Source organism: Corvus brachyrhynchos, unplaced genomic scaffold (genome assembly GCF_000691975.1).
Source record: "Corvus brachyrhynchos isolate BGI_N302 unplaced genomic scaffold, ASM69197v1 scaffold89, whole genome shotgun sequence".
Taxonomy (NCBI): Eukaryota; Metazoa; Chordata; class Aves; order Passeriformes; family Corvidae; genus Corvus; species Corvus brachyrhynchos.
The window spans coordinates 4,262,098-4,284,203 of record NW_008246063.1 but is presented as its reverse complement, the minus strand read 5'-3'; the positions used below and the strand labels follow the sequence as shown (position 1 = coordinate 4,284,203).

General features: G+C 41.8%; 1 protein-coding gene across 7 annotated transcripts in view; it reads right to left on the bottom strand.

The window, feature by feature from the left end:
- The window catches only part of COL22A1 (collagen type XXII alpha 1 chain), a 226,914-nt gene that overhangs the window by 34,123 nt on the left and 170,685 nt on the right, over window positions 1-22,106 (bottom strand). For all 7 annotated transcript variants that reach the window (XR_001866005.1, XR_001866001.1, XR_001866002.1 and 4 more), the window contains 9 exons: window positions 20,370-20,423; window positions 18,407-18,460; window positions 16,604-16,708; window positions 16,110-16,154; window positions 14,327-14,404; window positions 10,759-10,794; window positions 9,806-9,859; window positions 1,063-1,107; window positions 100-147 (listed from right to left, as the gene is read on the bottom strand). Coding sequence is in view for 3 of the 7 variants with exons in the window: in XM_017746704.1 (XP_017602193.1) it covers window positions 100-147; window positions 1,063-1,107; window positions 9,806-9,859; window positions 10,759-10,794; window positions 14,327-14,404; window positions 16,110-16,154; window positions 16,604-16,708; window positions 18,407-18,460; window positions 20,370-20,423 (519 nt within the window). In the remaining 4 variants the exon portion in view is untranslated. The remainder of the gene's footprint in view (window positions 1-99; window positions 148-1,062; window positions 1,108-9,805; window positions 9,860-10,758; window positions 10,795-14,326; window positions 14,405-16,109; window positions 16,155-16,603; window positions 16,709-18,406; window positions 18,461-20,369; window positions 20,424-22,106) is intronic.

Below are 22,106 nucleotides of genomic sequence, written 5' to 3'. Positions count from 1 at the left end.
TCTTTTGCACTTGTAGTTCAGACACTTTCTCATCACAGAGCCTTAGTCAGGTCTGAATCAAACAGAAATAAACTCCCACCCTCATCAAAGGCTGATTACCTTCACTAGGAGATTTATATCCTCTGGAGTGAGCAGGGGTGGGGAACCCTGTGGAATGAGAAATTCATTATTTCAGGCAATTTTAAGTGGCATCAAGACATGAGAATTTTTCCTGAACATGTGAGGAGGTATCTTTTCAGCTTTTTACCGGCTAGCGCTTGTAGTTCAATGCCTTAGAAAGCCTCGAGCAACCCAGAGAGGAAGCACGGGCAATCCAGCATTTCAGTAGCTCTAAAATCAGTAACTGAATCAGCTGCAAAGCAAATACCACCAGCAGAAGCAAAGAGGGAGAAATATAGCTCTTAGCCTGCTTAATTTTCTGCCATTAGCAGCTTTCAAAAGAAACAGGCGACAAGAGAGGCTCGCAGAAAGAGTTGCAGAGCCAAGAGAGGTAGGGCCTCCCTTGATCTTCTCTTTTATTAGGAGAAGGGAAAAGGGGCGGACTGGGGGTGGGCCCGGGGTGACCGGCCAATCAGACACTGCTGCTAAAGAGTTTGAGTTACATTTGGTTTTGCCCACGCTTGCAACAAAGGAGTTCAGAGCACGTGGCAGAGGCAAGTGTCTTGGGGAGGGGAAGCTCAGAACAGGCAGCAACAAACATACTCATGGATTCTCACCGGTTTTCCTTGTCCTGCCTAGGACTCACTGGGCCAAACTTGTACTTCCCACCTCACTTTACCAATGCACTTCATCCCACCTGAGGTAAGTTCTTGCTGAGGGTACTGCATAGTGGTGCTAAGGAAGTGCCTTTAAAAATTTGGCTTTTATTTACATTCAGACTATCCAGTTATCTTCATACCATTCCAAAGCTTTCACTAAATCTTTAGTGGATTTTAGTGTTTTTCCCACTGCTCTGCTGGGAAAAGCAACAGTGGAAAAGCACCCAAGTGCACTTCTGGGGTGAAGTGTAGAGGTGGAAACTGAGTTAAAAGGAAGATGTAATACAGAAGTGAAGTTACATACAGGTTTTCCAGGAGGTCCTCTTTCCCCTGGATTTCCAGGTACACCCTACAGATCAAGAAAAAGAAAAACATTGTGAAATTATTATACAATAACCCTCTGGTTGCTCCTGCAGTCTGCTAGCACAGGCATCTGGACTAGCACACATTTTACTTTCTGCTGCTGAGAGCACTGCTCCTTGCATGTGACAAACAGCAAACTCCTCCAAATATGTGCAACTTTAACATCCTCTCAAACTCTTGCTAAATTCATTTGAGTCACACAGAGATTAGAATTGCTTTAGTCTGTCTTCTGGTCATAGGAAACACTATGAACTTCAGTTGTTGAAGTATGAGGCTTTAAATCTTGGAAGGCGCCTGAAAAAGGCAAAATAGGTTTCTTTGTTGAGGTGTAGTGGTATCACTTTTCATGAGATGAAGGCATAGAAATTACCAGCATTCTCAGAATGTTATGTCCAGAATGGCAGGGTTAGGACAAGAAACAACTGCCACCCCTCAGTACGCAGCTCTTATGTGTCATTAGCGAGGAATTAGTTTGTTAAAAACAAAAAACAATGTCTAAAGATTATTGTAAAATATTTTCATAAAGTAATGCTCACTTGGGAAACCAAATCTTTTGAACAAGACAGTTGGTCACTGTTCAGACGGTGACAGAAATCTGCATTGTGAGGATGCTTGCAGTGGTGTTTTAAGATACTTGGTGACATTTCCCCAGAACATTCTCTGCTAAATTCCTGTATCCCCCTGGTCCATCACCCTGTGTCATCACTCAAGCAAATGCACATTTTATTCATATTAAGAACCTCAAAGAGCATACAAAACTCACCACATACAAAAGCTGTCTTATCTGATCATTTCTGTTTCTAAAGGAACAGTTTCTACTGACCATCTAAAAGCATCTTACTTGTGTTCAGCTTTGTTGATTCTGCAGCAGGTCCCACCTGGGGTTTTCTCTGGAATGGTTCCAGATTTGCCACCCAGGATGTTCACAGAATCATAGAATGGTTTGGGTTGGAAGGAACCTTTAAGACCATCTACTTCCACCTCCTGCCATGGGCAGGGACACCTTTCACTAGACCAGGTTGCTCAGAGCTCCATCCAGCCTGGCCTTGGACAGTTCCAGGGATAGGGCATCCACAGCTTCTCTGGGCAACCTGTACAGTGTTTCACCAACCTCACAGTAAAGAACTTCCTCCTAATTTTTTACTTTAAACCCACTCTCTTCCAGTTTGAAGCCATTACCGCTTTTACTGTCACTCCCCTTGTGTGGCGAGAAAAAGGTTGGAAGTGGAAGATTTGGCAAGGAGGGAAAAATAGAGTTGCTTTCACTCAAGATGACCTTGCAGCTGGAGGATGCTAAGAATATTCAGTGTGGAAAATTTCACATTTTGTTTTCTTTGGGTTGTTTTCTGTCAATCTTGAGAAGTGGAGGTTCTGTAGAAGATAACAGAATGCTGTAAAAAACTTAAAAGGCATTTCTCATAGGCTGGGGCCTTCCTGCTGGGAGGAGATAAGAAGCTTGGTGGTTACCCTGAGTGCTTTTTGCCCCTGCTAAGATGGAATAAGCTTAGCAGTGTATGTGTCCCCATTCTGCCAGCGTGGTAATGGAATAAATCTACTCTTTACAGTTCAGCTCTGGATTTTGGCTGTCTTGGTTACCTGCATATATTCAGTTCTCACACCTTGTCAAAAGTCCCTCTACATCTTTCTTGAAAGCTCCCTTCAGGCACTGGAAGACCACAAATAGGTCATCCTAAAGCCTTCACTTTTCCAGGCTGAACAATCCCAGTTCTCTCCACCTTTCTTTGTAAGAGTTGCTCCATCCCTTCAGTTGCCTTGGTGGCCTCCTCTGGACTCGCTCCAACAGTTCCATGTCCTTCCTGTGCTGTGGGACCCCAGAGCTGGACACAGCATGCAGGCGGGGTCTCACCAGAGCAGAGCAGAGGGGCAGAATCCCCTCCCTTGATCTGTTGGCCATGCTGGTTTTGATACAGCAACGGACTTAATTGGCTTTTTGAGCTGCATCAATATCTGGATGCTGATCAAGGTCCAAGTAGTGGCTTTCAATCAGTCTAGGCTCAGCAGGGACTACTCTTGAGACTGATATTTCCATCTGGAAAGTTCCTTTAAAATTTGGTCAAATGCTTAGCCAGGAAGGGCACTGGGTGTTCTTTCTGCCACCTTGTCTCAGGTTAGTCCATTTTGCCAATCAGTTCACTGTATTATTTACACAAACAGCCAGATGGGGATGTGGGGATTAATGACTGAAGTGTGCTGTGTCATGATACACCACTGTTACAGCTATAGGGCAAACTTGAATTTCATCCTTGAGTCTCACTTACTACTTAAATTCTGTATGTCTTGCTAGAGGAGAGAAAAAATGGGAAAATATATTATCTTTTTCTATGTCCACATTAAACACTTCTGGGTGAGCAACAGTCCTTCAGCTACCTTGACTTTCTAAGAGATGAAAATTAAACTAAAGTGGACCTAAAGTGGAACTGAAGTCCTTTTTTGCTAAGGAGCTAAAACTTCTGCAGGTGAGAACAAAGAGAAGATAATGTCTCAAGGGTTAGCTCACAATTCTCCACAAATGTCATTCTAGGGAATTGAGTAAATATAAGTAAACATTTTAGTCATTTATAGCTTTGCTTCTTCCACAGAACATCAAGGTGAATCCAGAGGATTGTGCATTGTTCCCAAAGTCCCTTCCCTTTCACAGATGCTAATTGTCAGGACATGCTTTTGGCATCCTCTCCACTGTGGTTCTCACACAGAACTTGCTTTAAAAAGTGTGATGCAAAGAAAAAACTTGAGCCATGATAATAATTCTGGATCAGAAAGCAACACAGAAAAGACAGTTCAGAAATGTCTTTCATGCTGACTGTAGCATAGCTATAAATACATGCCATAGGGCTTACTGACAGCCTTCTGCTTTGGGATCTGAAATATGAACATGGCACTAGCAGTGTAATTTGAGTATTTAAAGATCTTTTAAAAAAAGAATATAGGAAAAGACTTCTTAGTTATGTGAAAAGACATGCAAGAAGAGAGTTAATAAAATGGAAGTCCTTGGAAAGGATTAAGCACAGATACCATACCCAGTGGTATCAGTCTGCCTTGAGACAAAAAGGGATGGACCTGTTTTCTTGCATGCTATATGATGTGGAGCTGGTCATATTTCTAACAGGTTGGAAATGAGACAGGAAAAGAGATTAAGCTCTGTGCCATGGCTGATAAACCGGAAAAAACACTGAATCCCCAGGAGAAGTCAAACAACTGAAAAGTACAAGACTGCAAATGGAGAATGCCTTTTGAAGAATGCTTCTGTGAGCCAAAATGAACAAACCAGATGCAGGGTGATGGCACTTCAGCATGGTACATTATCAGAGAACAGGTCAACAGAAGCAAAGTCAAAAGTAGAGGAAATATTGATGGTCTGTAGAGGCCTGGAGTCAGAAAAGGCTGACAAAAAGGGACAAGCTGCAAATATAGAATCACAAAATATCGTGGGTTGTAAGGGACCACAAAAATCAAGTCTAGCTCCTGGTCTTGCACAGGACAATCCCAAGAATCACATCATGTGCCTGAGAGCATTGTCCAAACGCTCCCTGAATTATGTCAGTCTTGGTGTTGTGACTGCTTGCTTGGGGATCCTGTTGCAGTGTCTGGCCACTATCTGGATGAAGAACCATCCCATAATATCTAACCTAAACCTCCCCTGATGCAGCTTCAGATTTCTCAGAGCAGAATGAAAATGCTAGAATGAAGACATGGAAGCTAAATCTGCATCTGACAAGCTAATAGGGGACTGAGCTGGAAAAAAGAAAGCCAGAAAATTCAGAAAAAAGAAAATTAGACTGACCAAAAACCTGCATGGCACTGAAAAGAAATGACCCTAACATGACGTGGGAAAATGCACAGTCTCAAATAACAACTAGTGTTGGAAAGCTCATAAAGTTTGAAGACTTTCAGGAGCTTGCAGCCAAGAGTGGCTGGCACAAAGTAGAATATCCAATGAGTGGTACAGCACACCAGTAAAGGGAAAAGATGTCAGCCATGAGAAGGTGTGATGCACAGTATCCAGAGCATCAGTCTGCAAAATCTTGACACACAGGAATGGTATGTAAATGGGAACTGATGGAAAGTGTGCTGCTGATAATGCTGAAAAACAGTATTTAGCTTAGTTGGTTACAGAATCACAGAATATTCTGAGTTGGAATGAACCCACAAGGGTCATCAAGTCCAAGTCTGAAGTGAATGGCCATGAGGGGATCAAACCCACAACCGTGGTGTTACTAGCACCATTTGCCAACCAAGAAGAAATTAAATGCTGGTGCATTTAATAGGCAAAATCCTGTGATCGGTAAAATGATGCTCAGGTAAGTGGTGCATGTGAAAATACTCAAAGATAAAGAAAGTCTGTAAAGAAACATAAGTGTACACGGGAAGTGCATAAGTGACACAGGCAAATGGTGTGATAGTTCTACTACAAGATGGAAAATTAAACTTGAAATGCAATGTCTTAAATCAGTTATAAGTCACAGGAATAAAGAAACAATAGAAGGGTTAATAAGTGTACTCTGGTTTGGGGTGTAAGTACCCTAAAACAAACACAAAGGCTCCTTGGAACTCTCTTAACTGCATGGGAAAATCAACCCCAGAACAGCAAACTCTGCTTTTCAAATCCAGTGGCAGTAATGTATGCATCCACAAAGGGTTTGCAATTATGAAAGCAAGCGCAGGAAGATTAACTTCCCAGTAATGCTGGAACTTAGTTACCATAAATAATTAACCTAATTAAAAAGTGATTAATTCAATGTTTATGTTAATTAAAATTATCATTATCAAAATACAGAAAGAGCCTATTAAACAGGTGCCCTCACTGCTAATAGCGGACTAAGGGAATGTCTCATTCCGGTTGTTTCCTAATCTAAGGACACTAAATAGGTGTGTTGAACAGAAACATTTTATCTCCCATCAGACAGTCAGGGAGAACAGATGATTCCCAAGTATGTAGCTGGCCAGAGAGTGTCTGCTCCTTTGGGAGTATCTGCTCAAGGACCTTTTTGAATTCAACTAGGGAAGATAAGGAAAATGTCATCAATTAGAACGTCAAGGACACAAACCTGACCAACAAAAAAGGACGGCAGTGATGGGAAGCAAACCTGGACATTCACACTAGTTGATGAAGGCATGTGGAAATATGAGGAGGCTTATTCCAGCAAGGTTACCTCATCCAGGACCTTGTCAACTGGGAAATTAAGGGGAAAGGAGGAAATCAGAAACTAAATTTGCCAAGACACTGACCTAAGCAGAGGCAAATCTTGTCACTCGCAGTGACTGATGGGCTATCAGGAAACCACAGACTGCACTTCCTGGGAGATCAATCTGGACCTTGCAAGTGATAAGATTCTAAACTGTGGGACTGTGAACTGGGAGGGCTGAGGGACTGATGGAGCTGGGGAGATGCATGAGGGGCTGTGCAGGGGAAGAGAGAGTAACAAACAGGGGGGTAAAACAGAAAAGGGTATAAAAGGGGCTGGCCAACATGGAGCTGGCTGGTGCATTTGTTTGGCTGAGCCCTGCACCTGCTCACCATGGTTTGTCCTGTTGCCTTACATCTTCTTATAAACCTTTTCATAGAATCATGGGATGGTTTGGCTTGGAAGGAACCTTAAAGATCATTTCATTCCAACCCCCTGTCATGGGCAGGGACACCTTCCACTGGACCAGGTTGCTCCAAGCCTTGTCCAGCCAGGCCATGAACACTTCCAGGGATGGAGCAACCAAAGCTTCTCTGGGCATTCTGCTCCAGTGCCTCACTACATGCACAGTAAAGAATTTCTTCCTAATACCTAATCTAAACCTGCACCTACCAAGCTGAGAGACCTCATCTGCAGTGTCTGGAGGAGACAGCACTGCATATAACATCACTTAACATGTAGAAATAATTTTTTATAATTCTTAGACTAGGAGATTGGCCAACTTCTCTGACAGAAGGCACTTAAGACTACACTATTTTAATGCTTGATACAGGAATACTGCCAGATTAAAATGTGATTTGGATTTTGTTCTTTCCCAAAGCAAGAGAAAGTAATTTCTTTAAGTGACTGAGGTCCTTAAAATAAGCACAATACATAGTAGTTCTGTTATGGAAAAAATTAGTCATATTATTCAAAAAAAAAGACCTAGAAAAAAGTGATTTTCAGGCTTTAAGAACTGGAGCTTTAGTTAATCAGAAAAAAAAAGCAAATTTACTGACAAGAAAATAACTTATATAAAAGAAGAAAGCATGTCTCAGCTTTGTCCCAAAATAAGAGAATTTGTAGGGGTTTATGGACATAATGAACTCTAGAGGACAAACAAACAGAAAGGCTTTTGTTAAGAGGAACAGAACAAGGCCAAACCAGCACAATTGTACTGTAAACCTAGGCAAGTATTTTCAAAACCTAAATTTTGATAAAACAAGTCACTGTCCTGAGAACTCTTGATATTAGATTGAGTAGCCAACAGATATTTCAAAATGTGACCTTGGGCTATCCCCAAAAAGTATGACACATGCTTTTAGGGGACAAGAAAAAATCTATAATATAAAAAACCCAATTTAATCACCTATGGGAGAGAATTCTAGCCAAAACTATTGCAAAAGAAGTATTGACTCTTCCACCTCCCCAAATGCAGTTGTAAATCTGATTTGCTTTATCAGAGAACGCAACTTATAGCAGGCACTTCCACAAGCATCTGGTGAGTTTGCAACTGGAAAAAATAATTCAGAGAGTAACTTAATGTATGCAAATGTGATTTAAAAGAATTTTCTGTCTCAGAAAGAAACATGGGATACATCTGCAAAGGCCACAGCAAAGTACAAGACACTGAGGCAAGTCATTCAAGCAATTGACACTGCATGGCTTAGGAGTTGCACGGCAAATTCCTATTAGCAATTCAAATTGGAGTTGTCCTATCCAATGATATTCTATGTGAACACAGCAGAGTACAAAAATGGACGTTTCAGAGGTTACAAGAACACTGCGTTGACATACAAGAGTGCAGAAGCAGAACAAAAAATTCCTTGTGCTAGTTAAATAAAGATAGATCAGGAGATAAATAAAGAAGAGATCAGAAAACTGCAAATGCATGATCTTGTCAAAATAGGTTATCTCTGCTGATGTACCATGAAATGTTGGAATGTGCCCTGTACCTCCATTTATACCTCCTGAAACACAGGTAGAATGGTTTAACAGGTGATCAAATAATACAGAAAGGTCCTAAACGACATACTGAATGCAATTAAAGCAGTGAGTGTAATAGAGAATGCGCTTTATAAGTAACCCAAAGAATGGTTGTGTTTGGATTAAATCTCTGCAGGGAAAAGAAAAATGTAAAGACCTTAGAGCTGCATCTCCAAGAGCTGACCAGTCAACACTGATCTGAGCAGAGCCAGAAAGAGACTCCAAAAGGATGCCTCTGGCACTTCCCTTGCACAGTACAGCTCCAATAAACCCATCTATCCTATCTCGTGTTCAAAACTTCTTGATTAAAAATCTCAAACATCTGAGGCAAGGTGACAAGTTCTAAGGACAGGCAGCAGGACACAATCAATCCCAAATCTCTGGCTGCTCAGGGACACAGGGTGATGGAGGCAAAGGACCATTTCAACATGGGCTGTGGAAGAATACCCTGGCACAATCATTTGTCTTGTGACAAAGTACAGCATCATAGTATTTTAAAAGGGTTTGGGTTGGAAGGGACCTTAAAGATCATCCAGTTCCAAACCCATGCCATGGGCAGGGACACCTTCCACTAAATCAGGTTGCTCTGAGCCCCATCCAACCTGGCCTTGAACACTTCCAAGGATGGGGCATCCACAGCCTCTCTGGGAAGAAAACTAGACCTTCTTCCCACAGGAGAGTACCCCCTTTAGGCCACCTGATGGATGTCAATAAAGCCACACTAGGGTTGGAAATTCCTTGCAGTGGAGTTGGTGAAAACTGGTACCCATTTCAGACATATCAGCATCATGGAGTAGCACTGAGAAGGAGAGTTACAGAAGGTCACTTCCCTCTCCCCACAGTCTTCCCTCAACAGGCACAAATCCGAAGATCAAGCCCTTCAAAATCTTCAGAGCCTCCTTCAGAGGACTGGTTTCCACATCACAGAGGAAAAAAATTCTCCTCTTTCTCATGCAGCACTGAAGCAGAACCAGGCAGAAAGAGGGGCCAGCTTTCCAGCTGGGAGTCTGCCACGTTCCTCTCTATTCCTCAGTTCCATGCCTCACCCACTGAGACAGCAGGAGGACAATACACCAAGAGGTTAAAATGTCCTCAAACATGCACAATAGCAGCAGCAAAATGAACTCATAAAGAACTTCTTAACAGCTGTGGCCCTGTTTTAACAGAAATACTACAGGCTACTTATCTCAGTGGATTCTAAGAAGTTCCTAGACAGCCTAATTACCATCCTTTTCCAGTGTGAGATCTTTCCCTGGTGTATGCTGCCAAGTCCCTTTTCCAGTGTCATTTTTAAATGTCTCAGTGGTGAAGCCCACTACTCTCCTTGAAGCAATCCTCCTTATTCCAACTATTTTCCCCTTTGACATCCTAAGTTGTAAGAGCTCCACTTCCGCAAATCATTTCCCTTGGACAATCCTAGTAACAATCAGTGACTACAGTTGATTATCAGCACAAATTTTCAAGGAAATTAGATCCAAGCAAATTTCTTGAGCACTTCACTTTTATTTTACTTACATCCTGGCCAGGAGGCCCTTGTGGTCCAGGGATACCAGGTACACCACGGGGACCCTGGTGGGAAAGAACAGACAAACCCAGTAACATGAGTAGTATTTATGAAGTGCTTCTTAGCTGAAGAGAAGAAATTCTTAACGTAATAGTTATTGGTGGAAAAATTAACCAGCACCTACACAACTATGAGAGAGTTTAAGAAAAAAAATTACAGCTCACATTGCACTATCCTGGTATCAGTCATTTCTGTGCCTCAAGGGACTTCACGTGCATCACTAAAGTCAAGCTTCCCATACATTGATTGCAGAGGTAATAATGACTCTTTATAGGAGGCAGGTTTTTGAACAGGGAGAAAACATGACTGAGCACAGGAGAGTACAAGAGAAAAGAAGGTCCATCTCCTTAGTTCCAGGCTATCACACTGGCTAGGACTGGCTGTTGAGCTGGAAATTCATGCCAGTGCCTACTGAAACCATGATACACAGTTGTTTGTTCCACACCAATGGATTGCATCCTTGAAAAACTGAATGTTGAGGGACTAAAGTGTGTCTGATGAATACTGAAATCTGTAAGATTTAAGTAAGAACAATGTTTTAAAATGGTTTATTTTAAACCTTTGAGGCCTTGGCTATAAGCAGTGTGCCTTGAATTATGTGCCTTGAAATAATTTTTTGAATGAAGGGAGAAACAAGTAACTCATTTCTCTTGTAGGACTACTACTAAAGAAAAGTTGCCACCAGGCCAAGACTCTTAACTCTTTTTCACAACTCAATATTGCAGACAAGTACCTGGTAATACACAAGAGAAGTTCCCTTTGGAGGGTCAGCCCCTCTGTGACCATTCCTTGAGCAAAACCAATCCAGTTACACATGCCCTCATGAAATCACTGGTAGAAACACATTCAGTGTGGCTGTCCCCTCCCCAAAGAATGCGGGTATAGCTAGAAAGACATACTGTACCAGTGACCCTTTGTCTCCTGGGGGTCCCGCAGGGCCCTGCAAACAGAAAAGACACAGTAATCAAAACACTTAAAATTCCCATCCCCCTTTGGCTGACCAGGGTGGATTCAGGCATTATTCTCTGCACTGTACTGTGTCCTACACTCATGAGTGTGGGTGTGTGTGCACTGCCTGTGCCCGTGGACAATCCATGCTCAGCCTCGCTCCTGGCTGGGTCTGCAAACACAGAACCACAGCACCCACACATCTCTTGGGCTGAGACAGGACAAGCCTCCCAGGTTCTGAAGAACACTATATTCAGCTACCTCTTACACAAGAAAAAACATCCCACAGAACTTCTGTGCTCTTTAATGTAGGTCAAAGCAGGGGGTCCAGTGGGCTTGTGCATGCTGTTTGTTTGGGGATGCAACTTAAAAATGTGCAGCTGAGTAGAGTGAGTCACTGGAAGGTACCCACTTCTATAGGAACACCACAGAAGTAATGCAGTACCATATCCAGCATGGGTGAATTGATCTGGTATTCTAAACACACCCTAAACAAGACTTGAATAAATTGACTACCACTGTAACTCCTCTCCTTTTGCTTTCTATTTCAGGAATAGTAACTCACTAATCCTCATACCATCCTCCATGAAAGACACCCTAGTACTGTGCTAAAGAAATGGCTAAACGCATAATTTAATTAATATCAACAAGGAAAGGCACGGCAAGATTGAAACCTTTCTACTTATACTGTGTATGCACTCATTGGGTAACTTCAGCATAAACATGTGAATTCACCCCATTCTCCAAGCTGTCTCCTGCCCTGTTGGGAATAACACTCTGTTAATGCTCAAGTTTATGGCTAAGGGTTATGTAAATTGTAACTCAATACTTCAACAGATAAGGTAAAAAAAAATCCTCATCTATATATACTTTTTGTGCAGGGAGCAAAGCCTGAGAGAGTTTAAGGGCACAGGAGGAAACAGGGTGAGAATTCCAATTAAAAAGAGTTGTTGGCTCTCAGCTCTGAAGCGGAAGTATTATAAACACAATTTTGTCACATCGCTAAAAAGGGTAGAGGCTGACACCTTTAATTCAGTGTGTAATATGCACTGAAGCAGCTCCACTGATTTCATTCTGGTTTTTTTTTACTATAGGATTCAGTCTTTGTGACAGTCTGCTAGATTCAAGGTTATACAAAGTTATTTTTCAAATTCCAGTCTTTGCACTGGAGCTGAAGTTACGATGAATCTACAGTGGAAAAAACCACCATAATCTTGGTTTGGTTGGGTTTTCTTTGGTTTGGTTGGGTTTTTTTGGGTTTTTTTGGTTTTTTTTAAAGCATTTAGTAAAGCAAAATAAATAAATAAAACATATAATTTGAGAATAGTGTGGTATGTAGGTGGCTACACATCCTGACAGTGGGCAAATAATGAAGACAAAGAAAAAAACAATCTTCTGGTGTGAGACAAGAGATGTCTGCATTTGGAGTCAAGTTCTTACTCATTTGTGTTTATGGATATGAGGATGCTAAATCCCCAGTGAAGAACAACTTTGTCATCTTGTGTACATCAGGATGTACACATGAACTCATCTAGCCCTGGACTGAATCTAAAAATCTGTAATTAAAGACAATCCACTAGTTAGCAATTTTCAAACAAGCCAGATACTCATTTGTTAATTTAATTTTAATTTAATTAATGGCTGAACATTGAGAAGTGCAAGAACATCACTGTTCCTTAGATAAATCATAACAAATGACACCCAGGAAACCTGCAGTCATTGGTAACCCTGTGAGGACCATGAAAGCCATGATACAGTCACAGTATGAAACATGACTGACCCAGTTTGCTTTAACTCAGATAGAATTCAGCATGGTAAAAGCAAATATTGTGGAGATACACCTCAGAAAGTCAGATTTTTCAATCCATTACCCAGAAATATGACTTATCATTTCAAGGCAATTTCCTGTATTAATTGGGACATTTATATTTAAACAGAGCACTGATTACCAAACATTGACTGATTGGTCCAGGATCATGGCATGTACGAGGTATTGCAAGAGTGCAAGGGCTCAGATGTCCTCTAGCAATTACAGCCAGAAATAGCATTTGCTTCCTCTTAAACATATTCCACTAACAAATTCAGCGCGTATCTGGAAGTGTCTGAGCAGAATTACAGCCGGAGCACTCCCAAATCCCTCTCATCTCTAGAGGAGTTGTACATGACAAGTTCTGGAGTGATCAAAGCCCAGCAACAGGAAAATCCAAATTTTCCAGAGCAGACTCCCAAATACACCTTGTGACCAGCTGATACTCAGGAGGTGAGGGTAGAGTTGGATGAGGTCCAACCAACCAATTATTTGTGGGAAATTATGGGGAGGATGGACCTCTTGGAATGCCGTGGTGCCGTCCGGCTAGCACGCTGTCCCAGCACCGGGCAATCTTCTGCCTGCTCCGAGAGGGGAGGACGGAAACCGATCGCAGCCCAGGAGGGCAGGAGAAGCTTCGGGTCGGGTTCGCCTTGCCCATTGATGGCACAGGTGCGCGAAGGAGGCAGGAAAGAAGTGGAGGGACTTCTTCGTGAGGGGAGAGGGTTTATTGGAGAGAAAAATCCACAGAGAAAGCCAAAGAAACATGGCTTGCAGGGGATCTTGTACCCCCACCATATGGGCATGGAAAACACACCCATATAACCAATGGAACATCAGCCAGGGGGTGTTACCAAGGTGGGGAGAAGGAATTACAGCAAATGGGAGAAGGGGTAGGCGGGGAGGAGTAACAAGGGCCCATTAACAACCGAAGAACATAGAACTCTCTGGAAAGACAACATGAGAAACAGGGGGAGGGGAGGGCTGCAGCCAATGGTAAGGCACAGATTTATATATTTTTCACAGCCTTTGAAATGCTCAAGGCTTTTGGGCTGTGGAAGCATCAAACCAATGGACCTTTTGGGCCACTTGATCCAGCTGGCCCTGGGGTTGGTCATGGTTCACCGCAACATTGGAACACAGCAGTTTAAGCAGTCTGATTTTGCATTTTGCTGTCAGAGTGTCACTATGTCACTGATGTAGACATTGGCCCTGGGGTTGGTCATGGTTCACCGCAACATTGGAACACAGCAGTTTAAGCAGTCTGATTTTGCATTTTGCTGTCAGAGTGTCACTATGTCACTGATGTGGGCACGTGTGCCACACTCATCCCTTCCAACAGGGGTTATACAACAGCAAGGTTATATCTTTTCAGGAGACCAGAGCTGCTGGCTCAGCACGGATCTCCATTCATCCACAGCCAGTGTGCCAGGATGATGCAAAAAATTCAGGAGTGACAGCCAGTGACACCAGTCAATCCTACAGCACTTTTAGCACTCTGTTTCAACTAAAACTGAATGAATTAGGAGCGCCTCATAACAGACATGTGACACGTGAGCCACAAATGCCAGCCTCTGGACTCGTCTGGAATCTGCATGTTCAGAAGGCAAAATGTTCCCCAGGCTCTCAGCACAGCCGAGCACAGACAATGCATTCCCCGGGTGGCAATGCCTGATTTTCCACCTTGTCACAGGTTGCAGCAGGACCTGCTACTTACAGGGGGTCCAGCCAGGCCGATTCCTGGCACTCCTCTGTCTCCTGGCTGTCCAGGGAGGCCAGGAGCTCCCCTCTCACCCTGAAACGAAGGAAGGAGATAAAGGCTTTTTAGATTGTTTATCTGGGGAAGACAGGATTAGGGAAGTTTTATTGCATCTTACTGTTCTCCTTTCCTTTACCAACATAGGCCTACTCACAGAAGTGTATGAAGTTATTTTGGTAAAAAATAAGTCAACACTTTTACCACTCTCTCTTTAGCACTGTACTAGAAAAGGAAAGGCTTCCCTTCTAAAAAACAGAATTTTCAAAGTAAAGCCTGAATAGCACAGAAGACAGCTTGACACTGTTCAATGTACACTGCAAACAGAGGGCTAAGAAAGAATTCAGCTGTAATACTTTAATTTAACATCTGTTTTCTAGTTATAGGGAAAAATCAATAAGATTTTTATGCATTGCATTGCAGTTGTAAGATTTGGTCTCACATTGGCAGTAGATTTATAATGATGAATCTTATTTATGCTATTTATTATGACATTATTTCTAGCTATATAGAAGCGTGATAGAAAAATTGTTACCTGTGGATCCTGCCCACTCAAATTTAAATCTGCAATAACTCCTATTTTTCCCCTTTCTTGCTTTCTTCTTAAGCTAATCTTATACTACAAAGAAATAATACTGCATGGCCAGTGAGAAAAAACACATTCTGATTAGTTCAAACACTCCACACATCCCTTATCTGTTATTTTATTCAAAAAGACAATTTCAATACAAGAATTTCAATAGTATTTTCCCACACACAATTAAGACTTTTACCATCTTCTGTTGATATTGAATAGAATACTTAATGAGATTTCTTTTCTGACTTTTATATTAATTCTCAGTCTATTAGTGTGTGTCTGTGTGGGTGTAGGTCTGTGTTCTGAACTGTCAAAGATACATAGAAAAGACTACAATGCATTTGTACAAAATGCATCCAAAAAAAAAATCATAGCAGTTTGGTTATTTCAAAAATATGAGAGGTAGATGGATTGAGTCTCATACTGCTATAATCCTGCTTCTATCATTTACAGAAACTGTTTCAACATCTGATTCTTATTCCAGTCCAGATCAGAACAGGGTCATTTTGAAGAGGAGAATTTCTGAAATGCCTGATTGAGGGTTCAAGCACAATCCAGATCCTCCCAGAATCAAAGATTTTTGTGGTTTTATTCCTTTCTTTTCTGTGTGCTTATAAGGGAATAAACATTAGCTTCAGCAGAAGTAGTTAGTGTCATCAACCTCTTCAACTAGGTAGTCTTTGCCTCAATACAGGAGGGGAAACCAGGACTACCTGGTTCCACTGTAAAATATTTTCATCCTCCTTGGAGAGAGGTGAAGGGAATGAGTGCTAGGGAAAGGTTCTCCTTGAGGGCTGACAGGTGGACCTGAGAGCAGATCATCCCTGAGCCGTGAAGTGTCTCCCTGGTTGTGTGGATTAAAGGGTCCCGGTCCCAGTTTCCCTGAAGAATTGTGCACTTAGACCTCCATCTATGTTGAATTATTATAGTGCTGGAAGGAATTTTAAATGTGGAAAATTAACACAGCTAATTCATATCTGAGTATTTACATCCACAGAGATACTGGCATAATTAAAAAAGGAACCTCCTAGAAGACTAGAAGTGCATTTTTGAGTCACAGCTCCACAAACTCTCTTTTCCAGTGGAAAACAGACCATGTTTGCACCATGTTCTTTTCTCCAGTTCAAGCAATTAAGAGGAGCAATCCACAATGAAGCCCATGCTCACCTTATGTCCAAAGGGTCCTGGCAAGCCTGGTGGTCCTCTTTCCCCCTAAAGTGACAGAAGCAAAACAAGAAAACAGTCACCATCCAGCCAAACAGAGCCCAGACTTTGCTACAGTCAAGGCAGAAATTATCCCACCACCGCCCTCCTGAGCTGACACCATCCTGGCAATATTTTACTGATAACATGCAACCAAATTAAACAATCTGCTAATTGGGCAAGAATTAAATGCTTTAAGGGAACTTCCATCAACCTAATAGTTTTTGTACTAGTCACAGGGACAATGGCTGCTCCTTGTGGAGGTCTCTGTTTTCAATGTAAATTTCAGAAATACAGCTTCAATTCTGACATTTTTTTTTATGCAGAGATGGGATCAGGAGCATTTTGTACGGGCAGGCCTTTCATGGATTCAGGTAAATCCACACTCTCCTGCAGAAGTCATGCTTGTCTGTCTCATATTGAACAAGCCAAGCACAAAGCCTGCCAGCAGTACTTACCCTTTCTCCATCTTTACCCTTCCCAGGCAAACCTGGCTCTCCAGCACGCCCTGGCTCACCAGGTGGCCCAGGTAAACCCACTTTTCCTTCTTTTCCAGGATCACCCTATAGAAAACAATCCATCAGAACTCATTGGAATACTACAGACTATCCCCATCTCGGATCTTTCACTAGGACTGAACGACATGGATTTTTTCCTACCTTTCTCATCTGGATTTCTTTTGGTATCATAGGAAACCCTCTTTTATGGGACGCCTTTTCCTTCAGTAAACTCAAGGCACTTGTAATTTCCATTAAGGAAAGTAAAAGGAGACTTCAGAATGTTTTTGGAACCAGCTAAATGTGGCAGTGTGCTCTCCCCATGGAGCACACCCCAACCTGATCTTGTCAAAATTGGTTATCCCTGCTGTGACGCTGAGAAATGCTGGAATGTGCCCTGATCCCAGTGTGATCTTTGCTTCCTGTGATCCTGCCCAACTGACACCTGCCAGCAGCAGTAGTAGTGAATGCATCTGGTTGTGATGGCTGCATCTGATTCACAGTGGGTTCAGGGGAGGCAGGTAACAAACCTACAGGCAAGGGCTGGCTTGGGCAATGTGCCCACCTAACCACAGTTAATGTTTTCACAAATTTGGGAGAAATGAACATTTGTAGTCAGTATGAAAATATGAGACAACCATCTTACCCCATAAACAGTGGACAGCCCAGGGCCTGCAGTGGGCTGCATGGCCAGATCTCCCCTTGGCATGGATGCCTCTCAAGGTTACCCCTCAAATTACCACCTTATCACATCAGATACTCAGCAAACAGAATGGGAATAAGTGAATTGAAACTTTATATAACTTAGCCAAGTTATATAAAGGATTGGTTGTGCACATATAATGCTTTAGACAAAATAGCGATCACGTTTGGGACTAAGTCTGGATGAAGCCACACCTAAACTCCTCTCTGAGAAGGAGTTTAAAACACAAAGGGATCCTTTCTGAACCTCATGACTCAATGGAAGGATCTCCCTGACAGTTTTGTCTGACCCTGTCCTCAATGCAGTAAATAATCAAGTGTACCTTGCATTGAATCTTGTTAAACCATTGTGGCATTTACCATTGAACTTTGTTAACTTGGTGTCTTATATCAATGAAATATACTGTTGCTTCCTTCTTGTGAGTGCATCACTCTTTCTGCAACACTGAATGAGAGAGCCCTTGGTCCTCACAGGACCCTGAGGTAGAACTCAGTAATTTGGAAGAAGATTTTAATGAAGGAGCTAGGATTTTTAAGCCTTTTAAGCCCCAAATACATGGATACAGGGGGCCATGTTTCTGATTAATCATTCCTACTCCAGCAAGCAAAGATCAGGACTCCAGCATGCTAAGCACTCTGGGGTACATGAATCCAAATCCCAACCCCCTGGCCTTAGAAAGCTCATGAAACGGGACAGAAAGCCAATTTTTCTTCCAGCTTTGGATTTACAGAGATGAATAGGAGTTTCTTAAGACACCAAATGTCCACTCTTGTCTGGTAATGAGGACAGCAGAAGACCATAATTGTGTAGCAGTGATTTCACTATATCCAGTCATATCTCAGTGGTTTATTAGGTAAATTATAAAGTTGTAACTGGGTGAAAACCTGACAGCACATGTAATAGAGGAATTCAGACAAGATGATGTTATGAACCCATGTGTCTTTACCATCCATGAACCTTTGAAATAATTTCCCAGTTCAGACTGCATCTGTTCCTATTACCTAAAACATTTAAAAAAAAAAAAAAAAAAAAGAAACAAATCCATCAAAGAATCAACTCACCTTTTCCCCCTTTTCTCCTGCCTTTCCTGGGAGTCCAGGGCCTCCAGGCACACCCTGCAGAGAAAAGAAATTTAAAGTTTAGAAGTTTTTTTGTAGGCAGTATTGGATCCTAAACAAAGGGGCAGACCTGTGGGTTCAGTACAGTTTATCTCAAGGATCAGTATCAGCTCTACATCTCCCAATACAGAAAACCTGTAATCCAGAGAACACCACAGAAGAGCTGTGTAACAGGTCCTTAAAGGAGGAATTTCTCTTTCAATATAAAAAAAGAGCTGAACAGAAAAAGCAGAAACTGAGCTAGTACCAGATTTGTGCATGCTACCAGTAACTATTTTTTTTCATTTTTTTGAAATCCTCAGCAGCTCCTAATATGCTACCAACAATCCCCCAATCACCACCTCTGTATCAGAGAAGCCAAAAGCCTCCCAACACTGGGAAATGTTCATTTCTTCCTCTATTTCAGTTTTCAATCCTTTTAACGTCTTGGCAGGTCTCAAAAGACTCTGTGTCAAAATATAGATGATTTAGAGCTATAAATTAAATACTGTAACTTTCTAACCCACTAAAACACATTTTAGGATGGTACTCCATTTTAAGATGTGAAATCATGTCTTGGCACTATTAAGATTGGATTGACCTCAGAATGGATGTGATAATTATTTTCCTTTCTGCACCAGTAAAAATTATTTCCAACTATATTAGCTTTTATAGGTAATATATTGGTATTACTGGTATAGAAGTTAATGGAATATGAAATTGAAAAGTTCTTCATTTTCAAGATCACCTTTCAGTTTGAAATGAAATCATCACATTAATACAATTAAACCAAATGTATCTTAACAATTAGTAGAAAGGTAATTTAGGTTTTCTTAGATTGCCCAGGTAGTAAACTCTGGTTCTAAGAGTGCTGTGTTCTAAACCACTGTGCCTGAATACATCATATCCTGAGGTCTAAATGCTGGTTGTGGTGGCCGATTGACCTGTGGTACAAGAGACAGAGAGAGCTCTTGGTAGGACAGTCTGTGGTGCCAAAGACTTACCGGTTATGGTGAGGGAAAGAAGCCTCTCCCAGGATGCTGTGTTTGGTTATGGTAATGTACCCCAGTTCAGCTTCCCCGGTTGGCTCCTGGTGTTAGCCACACCCCTGTACTTAAACCTGAGCTGTCACATGCTCAGGGTCATTTGCCTCTAGAACCCTTCACAAGTTGTAGCAATAAACTGCTTTCTGTGGAACTCTACTCAAGGACCCTTCTCAACTCCTTGCCGTCGGCTTAATATTACTGAAGCCATCCCCACATCTGTGTGCTCAGGCATGTGAGCCACAGAGCCGGCAGGGAACCCAGTAATACTGGTTTTCACCTACTCCAGTCTAAGCCCAGAGAAACCCCAGGAATTAGAAAGAAAATTACCCTAGTGGAGCTGGGAGTAGAGTTAGTCCAAAGATGTTTTTACCAAATATGAAGTGTTTTATCATGCACAACTTAATAGTGGTGATGAACCCCCCAGTGAGGGGGACACTGCATTGATTTCAAGGCTCTTTAGGCTCAAATGCCTACATGCTTTCATAATAAAAGTGGCAGTTTACCACACTATTTTTGTATCAAGAAGTCATGTTTACAAAAGGAGAGGACAAATGAAAACAAGGCAAAGAAAACAAAACTAAAGAGACAGTAAACATGGAATTTTTTCTTTTGAAGAGTTGGCAGCAAAAATTGCTTTTGACAATTTGGTGAGGAATGAAGCAGCTCTGTTCTTCCCCTTGATAAAATGAGTATGTTAAGGTATTTCATGGATACACCATTCCCAGGTGCCTCCAAATCTTTCAATTCAGCCATAAGAAACAAGTGTAATGAAACACAGCCTTCTGAACTTCATAGTAATCCCCGTGGAAGGGAAAACTAAACACATTAAATAAAGAAATCAGGGCACAGATGGGAAAACAAATACACTGGTGCATACTTACCACATTTCCTGGCAAGCCTCTTGGACCTGGGGGCCCTGCTGGTCCACTCAAACCCTGTTTTAAGAAAATGAAGTGTGTATATGTGTGTGCATATATAAATCACAACTTGTATCACCATAGGAACAAGATGTGCCAAGTGAGATTGGATTTCATGTCAGACAAGGTGTTGTACAACAAGAAAGCAAAGAATAGCATGTTTGTTTGAAACATTTTTATGTAAAGGAAAATGAAACAATACAAAATGGGGGAAGGATCTCTCTAGGAGCATAAACCTACCTTCTATCAAAATAAATCCTAAATCTAGCTCAGATACAGGAAGAAAAGTCTGGGCCAGAAAGATCAAAAGAACAGAGGAAAGTATGTTGATTTATCATAAAAAAAAATCTAGGTCAACAAAATATGCTTTGTTGACAATTCTATCTTTCTCTGCTGTGGGGAACAAAACCTGAAAACATTCATTTGCACTAAACAGGTGAAATAGCCTAAACCATCTGGAGTGCATAGTTTTGAACTGCAGGTCTTTTTCCATTTGCAAGTCAAAGCTCTATAGCATGAAAAAGCCCATGTGTGCCCCCAAAATTCATGGGAGACATTAGAGGACATATATTTGGAGATTTATGTCCCCATATAGATGTGTGTTTGGGGTTACCAGGCTATATTTAGATGTTTCATAGAATCATAGATTTCAGTTGGAAGGGACTTAAACATCATCTGGTTCCAAACTGTCTGTCATAAACAGGGACACGTTCCAATAGACCAGCTTGCTCTGGGCAACCTGTGCCAGTGCTTCACCCCCTTCACAGGAAATAATTTCTTCTTCATATTAATCTAAACCTACTTTCAGTTTGAAGCCATTCCCCCTTGTCCTATCACTCCATGCCCTTTACAATATCCCTCCCCAGCTCTCTTGTAGTTCCTTTTTAGGCACTGGAAGGGGCTCTAAGATCTCCCTGGAGCCTTCTCTTCTCCAGGCTGAACAATCCCAACCCTCTCAGCCTTAGCTCATAGCAGAGGCTTAAAGGTTTCCTCATTTCTGTGTTATTTACAGTCACTGGTCTTTGAGGTGATAGAAACAATTGGAGCAGCAGCAGTCTGTGAAAGGATGTCAAAAAATGAGAAGGTGCCTGCAAATACCTGCATTTCCATATCATTAACATCCTCTGAGCCACCAAGTTATACAAAGAAATAAAATCAAGGAATGGGTTTTGGTGGAAGTGGGATGGTTTTTACCTTCTTTTTTTTTTTTTTTTTCCCATAATACTAAGGAGTGCTTCAACCAAGAGGGAAAGACACCTGAAAACAGGCAGTTCAGGGTTTAGGGTCAAAGCACTCCTCAGGAACAATGTCTAAGCACAAGCCCAAGAAGGAAAACCATGAATGCAAAGGCGGAAGAAGAAATTTCAGTGGTTTAGGATGCATCATTTGGATTACCTATTTCCTCCTTCTCCTAATTGCAGTCATCCCCTGTCTCAATCATTATTTCAATCAGTTCTTCAGCGTTTTTTCCTTCTTTGCTTGCAAAGAAAGTCTGTGGCCTTTTATTCAGCCGCAAAGGGCTTATATGCTCTCACAATAATAAAATTGGACTGGAATCCTTTGTGTTCCTAAGCACACAGCCTGAAAAGAGGAGCGCTCCCTACAACAAATGCCTCAAAAAGAGGTGTGGGATGAGTCTTCTGGATGAGCCACTATTAAAAAAAAAATAGCAGAATTGACAGTGAAGCCTAAAGGTAACCA